Source organism: Alligator sinensis, unplaced genomic scaffold, assembly GCF_000455745.1.
Source record: "Alligator sinensis unplaced genomic scaffold, ASM45574v1 scaffold1662_1, whole genome shotgun sequence".
NCBI classification, from domain to species: Eukaryota; Metazoa; Chordata; order Crocodylia; family Alligatoridae; genus Alligator; species Alligator sinensis.
This window is the reverse complement of record NW_005844058.1, coordinates 2,012-11,260: the sequence shown is the minus strand read 5'-3', so window position 1 is coordinate 11,260 and position 9,249 is coordinate 2,012. Positions and strand designations below refer to the sequence as shown.

Genomic DNA, 9,249 nt, shown 5'->3' with positions numbered 1-9,249 from the left:
AAGATAAACAGCTGGGACAATTAAAGGAGAAATTTGTGGTGCGGAGTCAAAGGAAAAGAATAGTAAAACTGGTGCTGGGAAGGGGTTGATGAGATGCACAGAAGCAAACTAGATTAAAGAAAGTGGTCCAGATTTATATGTATAACACAAAGAGTAGCTATTTCTTTTAATAAACATTTCTCTCCTTGACTGTCTACATCTCGAAACCTGTAAGTACATTTTCATATCGATTAAAAACTGACTGTGATGAGAGATTTGAGGGATTAAAAACCAAGGGGTCCAAAATATGAATCTGTTTAATGGAAGGTATGTCAGTGAGCTGGGGATAGAAAATACAGTTCATGCAGGAAACATCTTTTGAATTTATAACCAGTGCATAGAGATGAAGTGACTCAATGTGCAATTAAGTCTTAAAAGCAATGGTGACACTGTCACTTGGAGTGGCATTGCAAAGGTCTGCTTACTCTCTTCATTTTATCAGAGAACATACAATTCTGGGTGTGGGGAAACCAGATACTAGTTAGAACAAAAGTCAGGGGGAGTAGGGAAATATGAATTTAAACGCTCCATCCATCCTTCTAGCTGTTGGCAGTCAATCATGGTCCAGTGCAGTTTTATAAGTTATCATCTACATCCTCAAACTCAGAAGAATGTTGTATAGTATTTTTGCATGGGCAGAAATAATCCCAACCTGACTAGAGTCAAAGGAAACATCTATCTGCCCTGTGGTTGAGACCAGTGCTTGGACCTCCAAGTGATTTAAAGGTTGGCTATCCAAATTGTGCTGCTGCTCAGTGGAAGGACATGTTTGATGATCTAGGGGAGATGATGGAGGTGGACTTCTTGCACTGGGAATATTGTAAATGTGTAAACAAAGTGCAGGGACATCTGTGACATCTGACTGGATGTTCACACTAGCTGGAACAACAGATCAGAGAAGCGTTTGAATTTCTTTCCTTGCCTCTCTCCCTTTTTTTTTCTTTCTTATTTGAGTAATATAAATCAGGACATCCATCCAACCATACACATATGCTTCTCCCACCCCCTCTCTGCCTCCCTCTTTTTCTGTTTCATCCTATTAGTATGTTTATTGTCTCAGACAATGTATAATATGTTTCAAAATATTCAGGGATATTGGATGTCCATATCTTATTCGGGATGTCTGTTGTGTTTATTCTATTAGCCAGTCTCCAAGCACAATGTGTTGTTCCCTGCCCCCCTTTTTTTTTATATTGTGTCTGGCTTTACTAATGTCATTAAATAATGATATTTCCTAAAGATGTGACATAACAGATGAACTATACAGCAGTGACAGAGTTCATCCTCCTGGGCCTGACCAGCAACCACTATTTGGAGATAGTCCTGTTCACGGTTCTCCTCATCATCTTCCTCCTGATCCTGCTGGGAAATCTCACCGTCATCACAATCACCCTGGTCGACCATCACCTTCAAACCCCCATGTACTTCTTCCTCCGGAATTTCTCCTTTCTGGAGATCTCTTTCACCTCCACCTTCATGCCCAGGACTCTCTACAGCCTCCTGATGGAGAAGAAAGCTGTTTCCCCCCCAGCTTGTTTCATTCAGTTATTGTCATTCTTTTACTTGGGCACATGCGTGTGGTTCCATGTGGCAATGATGTCTTTTGATCGCTATGTGGCCATCTGCCGCCCCTTGCACTATGCCAGTATCATGAATAGCAAATTCTGTGTTCAGCTGGTGTTGGGCTGCTGGGTGGTGGGTTTCCTTTTGATTTCTCCCCCCACTCTTATGATTGTCCAATTGCCATTTTGTGGCCCAAACATCATAGACCACTTCTACTGTGACACAGACCCCTTGCTCCAGCTCTCCTGCACGAACACGCAGCTCATTGGAGTCACGTTGCTGGCTTCACTGATATTTATCTTACTTGGCACTTTATCAATAACCATCATTTCCTATGGCTGCATCATCACAACTATCTTGCGCATTCCTTCATCCACGGGCAGGAAGAAAGCCTTCTCTACCTGCTCTGCTCACCTCCTTGTGGTCAGCATTTTATACAGCAGCTCCATCTTCAGGTACATCCGTCCAGCTCAGAGGGGCGGTCGGGATTTTGACAAGACTGTTTCCTTTCTCTACTCTGTGGTTACCCAACTGTTTAATCCCTACATCTACACGCTCAGGAACAAGCAGGTCAAAAAAGCCCTAAGAAATCTGTACTTCAGGGTCTTTTCTCACCGTATTAGGGTATCCTAATGTGGAGCAAGAGGTCAGTGAATGTGGAAACCTTCAGATGGCATACAAGGGAGGAAAGCGCAAGCAAATGGGGAAGCCAAAATGTGACAAGTATGTGATTTAGGAGTGATTTGACCTTGAAGTATCTGGATTCATTGACACATGCATCATGAAATAAAAAGAGAGCATGAGTTCTTGCTGTTTCATGATCCAGACCTCTGAATTGCATGCAATGTTTATTTATTTTTTATTAGGCCCCATATCCTTGTCTGGTTATGGTGTGTCTTCCTGAAAACCATTCAGTTTTGAGTTGGAGATCTCCGAAATTGCTTTACAATTTTGTTATTAGGCCCCATATCCTTGTCTGGTTATGGTGTGTCTTCCTGAAAACCATTCAGTTTTGAGTTGGAGATCTCCAAAATTGCTTTACAATTTTGTTTCTGCCTCCTTCCCCGTGGTTCCTTCCCATTACTTTTAAAATGTTTGTTTCACTTCTAATTCGTTTTCTTTTTTGGGGTAGTTAATCCTCCACACTGTTGTTTTCTTTTATGTTTTTTATATGTGCTAAGGGATCAAAGGAAAGTAGGACTGGAAGAGATCCCACAAATTCACCGAGTACATCCTCCTGCTCAAGGCAGAATTGTCCCTGACTAAACCATCCCAGACAAGTGTCTGTCTTGCTTGGTTTGGAAAGTTTCCAAGGATGGCAAATCTGCAGCTTCTCTAGGAAGCCTGTCCCAATGCCTGACCACTCTCATGTTCTGTTTTATATGTATTTCATGACTCTGTAGTCATTTCTGGTAGCAACACCAGCAGTCGCAATAGCCATGAGAGAAGGGCTTAGATATTCTGGGTGTGATATGCACCCATTATACAATGCATTGTGTTATGCACATAACTACAGGAGTAACACAGCTCAGAGTTTGTCTATTATTTGGAGATGTGGAATACAGTGAAATGATAGACTTCTTTCATTTGGCACCACACAAGACCTTTCACCACAAAAATAATTTCCCCATGCCTGTCTTGGAAACAACATTATCCTGTGTGAATCCTTCTACTGCCTTCATATTCTACTACTGCCTTCACATCCTTCTACCATTTTTATATTAGAAAAGAAATCAAGAAGAAAGTTTCCTTCATGTCCAAGAGCCTCCTGGGATGTCTACACCCAACATAATGTCTCTTATAGTTATTGAAATATCAAGTCCTGCCTTAGTCTAGACAGTGATCACAGTACATCATGCTTGTCCCAAGCTGTCCCACCCCCTCCTTGTCCTCCCTAAAAATCCTCTCCCCAACCTTTCCTCATCTTTATTTTTTGAGAAAAAAAAACCCTAAAATCAGCAGACTGATCACAAAATTGGAGTCATTGAGAACAGACAGGCAGACTTCAGGTTGACCGATATAGTCTCATTGCTTCCTTGTGCCCACTCAGAAATGTCAGCCATTGTCTCTTGTCGTCTACTTTGGTTGGCAGCTCTTTGTTTCTGTCTGTGTCTCTATTCTGTATTTGTGCAGTGGCTAGTACAAACCTGGCTGCCATGGATGTCCATGCCATGCATAATCACAGTACAGATAATTCACTGTAACTCTTAATTGAGGTCAGTCAGGATGTTCGCCTTGACTTGGACAGGTGCAGGAAAGATGTCTGCTTTCCCATTCACTATCAATGAAAGCTGTCTTTTTAACTGGAGTTAATGTCCCCATCTCTCCCCCTTTTCATATCTTTACAAAGCTCTTCAAATATATATGACCACCACAAGTGTTCTTAACTAATCTTGAACATAAATAGCCTTCTCCCTGCGCCAAGCTTGATGAACATGAATTATCGTATCAGAATACTGAGTTTGTCTGGTCAGCCCAATTTTTGATACTTACTATCATTGCCCTGTTTAATTATGCATCTTTTTTATAGCCAAATCATCAAATCTTTCAAGAGTCTATGTCCAATGTGGGGAAATATGAAAGGGTGGAAGATGATCAATAACAGAGCCCAGATGCTGCAAACACCTGGGGTCTGATGGTGGGAGTATGAAACCAATCCATTGAGCTCTGCTCATTTCATGTTCCTGCTCCGGTCTCCACAACAGACCACTCTTTTGGAAGCAGAAGGTGTCACTTGATATCTTGTGGACTGATTTTATCCCTGATATGTCCTATCTGTAAACTAGCTGTGTGGGGTCAATATTGTGTTTTCAAATACAGCTTAAAGTACTAAATTATTAACCACCTGACAAGGGGATAAAAACATCCGTCCTCCTATCTCTCTTTACTGAGAATCTGAAGCCTGTGGAGGGGCCTCAGACATCTGAGAACACCTTAAAGAATTCCTAATCATATGGGATGGGCCATCACATCATCCCCATTTTTTGGAGATGGCCAAGAAGCATCAATAGAATAAGTGTTATTGTGCCCTTCTGCCTCCCTGACTGTGTTCAGCAGCACCTCCATTCAGTGATCCAGGGTTTTGATGCTGCATACATTTGTGCTCCCCTTTACCCTCAGGTCACACATGGTGGCCAGCATGTAGACTGTACTGGTCCACAAGGGCTCAAGCCATTTCCTGATGCCCTCCTTCAGCCATGTCACCAGTGCCAGCAAGTCTTGTGACAGTGGCCTGCCCCAGCCAGGAACATTGATCCCCTGCAACTTCTATACTTGTCTCTGAAGTTCCCTCACTACAGGGATCACCTGGCTAAAGTTGGGATTGCCAGCACTGAGTGTCTCAGTGTCCTTGAGGAAGGGATTGAGGACCACCAAGATCTGGGAGATGGTATCCCACTTAGCTCTGTTCAGGGGGCCACTGATCCTGATCTCCCTGAGCAAGGCCATTTCAAGGATGGCCTTCTGTTGCTCCACCAGCCTTTCCAGCATCAGGTATGTGGAGTTCCACCAAGTCTCCAGTCCTGCATGATTTTGTCCTGTGGGATGTTCAGCTGTGCCTATTTGTCCCACAGCATCTTGGCCCCCTTGATGCTCCGGTGGAAGTAGTCTGCCACCTTTCTGCATTTCAAAATGAGCTTGCTGATGATGCTGGCATTGATGCTCCGGTGGAAGTAGTCTGCCACCTTTCTGCATTTCAAAATGAGCTTGCTGATGATGCTGGCATTGTCACTGGCAGCCCTGTCCCCCTCCAAGACATCCTTGACAATGAGGTGCAACTTGTGTGCCACACAGCATGGACTGCCTTGGCCATATTGGCCCCATTGTCAGTGACCATGAAACCATGGGTGATCTCACTCTGCCTAACAAGCCACCCCTGCACCAAATGGTTCATGGCTCCCATGATCTTAGTTGCTGTGTGGGACTCATCCATCACCTTGGCTTGAAGGAGAGCCCACTGATGGCCTGATTGGTTGCACCAGTGCCCTGTGAGGCGTGATTTCCACCCCAGCTGCTCCACTGAAGTGAAGTGTAAGGCCACCTGTGGATCTGCCTTGCATAGTTCCTCCCTCAAGTACTCCCTGCATGCCTCATACAGGGAGGACACCACTATCCTGCGGCAGGTGGTGCGTGCAGACACTTTGCACAATGGGGCCACAAGCACCATGAGCCACCTGAACCCTGACTGCTCATCTAAAGAGAAGGGCTGGCTATCCAGAGCAAGAATCTTTCCAATGCTCTGGGTGATCTCGCTCACCTTGGGAGCGCACCCCGCTATGTGCTGCATGCCTCATACAGGGAGGACACCACTATCCTGCGGCAGGTGGTGCGTGCAGACACTTTGCACAATGGGGCCACAAGCACCATGAGCCACCTGAACCCTGACTGCTCATCTAAAGAGAAGGGCTGGCTATCCAGAGCAAGAATCTTTCCAATGCTCTGGGTGATCTCGCTCACCTTGGGAGCGCACCCCGCTATGTGCCTGCCTTTCCCCCATTGTTCCAGGGTGGCCTGACTCTGCTTTGGGGGGATGGGGGCTTTGGAGCGAGAGGGGACTTCTTTTTGGGCACACTCCCATTGGTGCCAGGTTGAGGAGGAGCAAGGGTGTGGTGCCTGTAGAGATGCATCAGCATCCTTATAGTGCTCATGTGTTTCATTCCCTTGCCCCAGCTAATTTTGGTTCAGGCAGATAGCATATGTGGGATCATCTGCCAGCTCAGAATGATCCCAGACCACACTACCCCTTCGCTTCTGGGGTGTGGGTGCATGTGCAGCTGCTGCCTGTTCCCCCTTCTCAGCAGGCAGAGGCACAGCAATATTTCAATGCCTATCTTGCTGGGGTCATTTGACCCTAACTGACTTCCTGCCCCTGTGGCAGGGAGCTGGACTTGATGATCTTCTGAGGTCCCTTCCAGCCCTAAAGTGTATGAAATCTATAACACAGGAGGAGCGGACTCAAAGGTCCCTTTCAGCCCTAATGTCTATTAAATCGATAACACAGGAGGAGCAGACTCAGTTGAAGCACTTGCCTCCACAACCTCTACCTCAGCCTCCTCCAAAGTGCCTTCTGGAGGTAGAGACCTGGCTTTAGGGGAAATTTGAGGGGTGTGGAGCACAAACTGAAATGATTCCACATCCCTCCCCAGAATTTCGTTCACTATGGCACGCAGATCCAGCTCCAGCTCTTCTTCCAGCTCTTCCTTGGGCACTGGAAGGCTCAGGCTGGGAAGTGAAATGGTGGTGGAGAAGACTGTCATGCTGGTGTTGCTTGTTGTCATGGTGGTGGTGGTGGGGGGTTATATCTGGTGCTCTTGCAGGGGACACAGAATCCCCTCTCTTTGCTGCCAATAGAACCAGAAGCCTCATGCCTGCTAGTTGTAGGAAAGAGGCCGTGTCTCAGTTTAAGGAAGAAGGAACTTACACATCTCCCTCTACCCCCTCTTCCACCCCTCCCTGAAGGCTTGACAGCTGACTTTCCAGCATGCATCATAGTGTTTCATAGTGTGTTTGGTGTGCTGGAAAATCTGTATGTTCTTCTGTAATGTAGTATGTATTTATGTAATATATGTAGATAATTGTATGTATGTATTTATGCAATGTATTATGTATTAAATAAATGTATGTAATTATTACATACATTTATTTAATACATTATTTATTAAACTATGTATGTAATAAATAAAATATATAAATGTATATGTATGTTCCTGTATAAATTGTATATTACAATATGCAATATATTCTGTGCTTCACTGCACAGTGAATGGAATGCGCACTGTGAGAGAAAGCACAGATTTCTTTTCTGGGGGGAATAGAATCAAAATAGACTAACAAAAACAAAAAGAGGATTTTGGGGGATGAATAAATTGAAAGGAATGAATATAATAATAAAAGGTATTAGGAAAGGACAAGGTATTGGATCCCACTTGCTAGGAACAGGCTAAGAAGTAGGAAGTGATAGCCTTTCTGAGGCTGATGAGCTGCTGGAAGACACAGCTCAGTAAGCTGACCCCAAGGCACAGAGAAAGCTCAGTTCAAACTGTTTTTTATGCTGTTTTTCTGTCCTGCCCCCAAAGCACTGGGATTGGATGGGACATGAGGGAAGGATCACAATCACTGGCCAGCTACACAGTCAATATCAGAGCAGCCCTTCCTCCTCTTCCCTTTCCCTCTCCTTAGTTTCTCTTTAGCTGCAAGCAAGTCCAACTTCAAAACTCTAAATGTTTCAAAACTTTTGAAATGTTTCCAGTGCCCTCGTTTTGTTTCAATTTCGCTGTTTCGAAGCCTTCTGTTTCATTTTGATTTTGCTGTTTTGAGCTTGAAACGCATCAAAACTTCTTCGAAATGAAGCACCCATCGAAATCTCGCGCAGCCCTACAAGGAACCAAAGGCTTTATGTTGTGGATCAGGTTCAGGGTCTCTGTTGTAAAGCTGGAGAAACAGAGTCACTGACAATGGAAATGCTTTGCTGAATGTCACTTGGCAAGACAGGGACGTAGCCAAGAATGGTCCTAGTTCCGTTTGCTCTCCAAAAAGCCATCCACAGACATGAAGGTACTTGCAACACGTTTTAGAAGGTAGACAGCAAAGAATTTAGCCAATTTGTGCCAACTTTTCCACCCTTTGAGAAAAAGGAATTGAAATGGTTACTATTAATTAATTAATGTTTGTTTACTTGGTTCAGGAAAACTCTAGGGCTAATTGATCTCATGGGTCAGGGTCAATTAGCCCAGGGCAGGATTTGGGGTGAAATACAGTAGTTTTAAATTACTACTGATCGGCAGCAATTTTTGTGCTGAATGGTTACTGTGTCACTGAGCATTGGGGTGGAAGAGGTAGAGGTCCTTACACAGAATTCTTCATCCTATAACCTTAAGTCGACATTGTCCATGTCCCCAAAAGCTTTTGGTCTATGTGTATGAAATGAGAGATAAATAGGTTGGGATGATAAAGTGACTGAATGAGGAACAAAATTTCATGCCCAAAAGTTACAAGCAGCAAAGGAAACACCACCTCAGCTGCTGTTCTCAGTTGCTCATGATTCAGGTTGTTTTTGCAGTTCATTTTAACAGGAGCTTTGCAGACATTTCCAAGATACGAAATTTGAGTTTTGCTTTCAGCAGAAGGGGTAAAGACATTGCTGCTGTTCTTCTAAGAAAGACTTAGTTTGGAAAAAGTCCTCTTTCCATTAAAACTACAACTGGAAGCTTGGAAGGGTTTAGTGAGATGTGTGGAACCAGAGCAAAATAGGGAACTTGAGCAGGCACAGATTGTTTTTGGTCACACATTGCTGCTGTTTCTCCTGACAAAGGATTGTGCCCTTGATCATCTACATCTCCAAAACTGTAAGTACTATGCACTGTATGGGCTTCTTGCAGCCTCAACGCAAATGGAACTGGTGTCAGAAGGACTCTCTGCATTGCCTTTGCATTGCATTGGATGAGACTCAAATGCTTTCAAGACTGTTGATTTGGGTAATTTTAAGTCTAATGATGCCACTTACGTGGGTGTTCAACAGAAGGACAGATCTGATGGTTCAAGGGAAAAGAATAAACTGGGGGAATGTTTGCACTGGAAATTAATAACCAATATAGTGGCAGAGTAACATCTGTCTGGATGCTCAAATTGGCTGGAATGATAGAGGGGAGA

At 44.2% G+C, this 9,249-nt stretch overlaps 1 protein-coding gene across 1 annotated transcript; it reads left to right on the top strand.

The window, feature by feature from the left end:
* Positions 1-1,293: 1,293 nt before the first annotated feature.
* Positions 1,294-8,945, top strand: LOC106723455 (olfactory receptor 6C75-like; the record flags this gene model as incomplete). Its single annotated transcript, XM_014527740.1, has 2 exons — positions 1,294-2,195; positions 8,767-8,945. Coding segments are annotated over exons 1-2 (1,081 nt in total), but the record flags the coding sequence as incomplete, so codon positions are not given.
* Between the last annotated feature and the right edge of the window lie 304 nt (positions 8,946-9,249).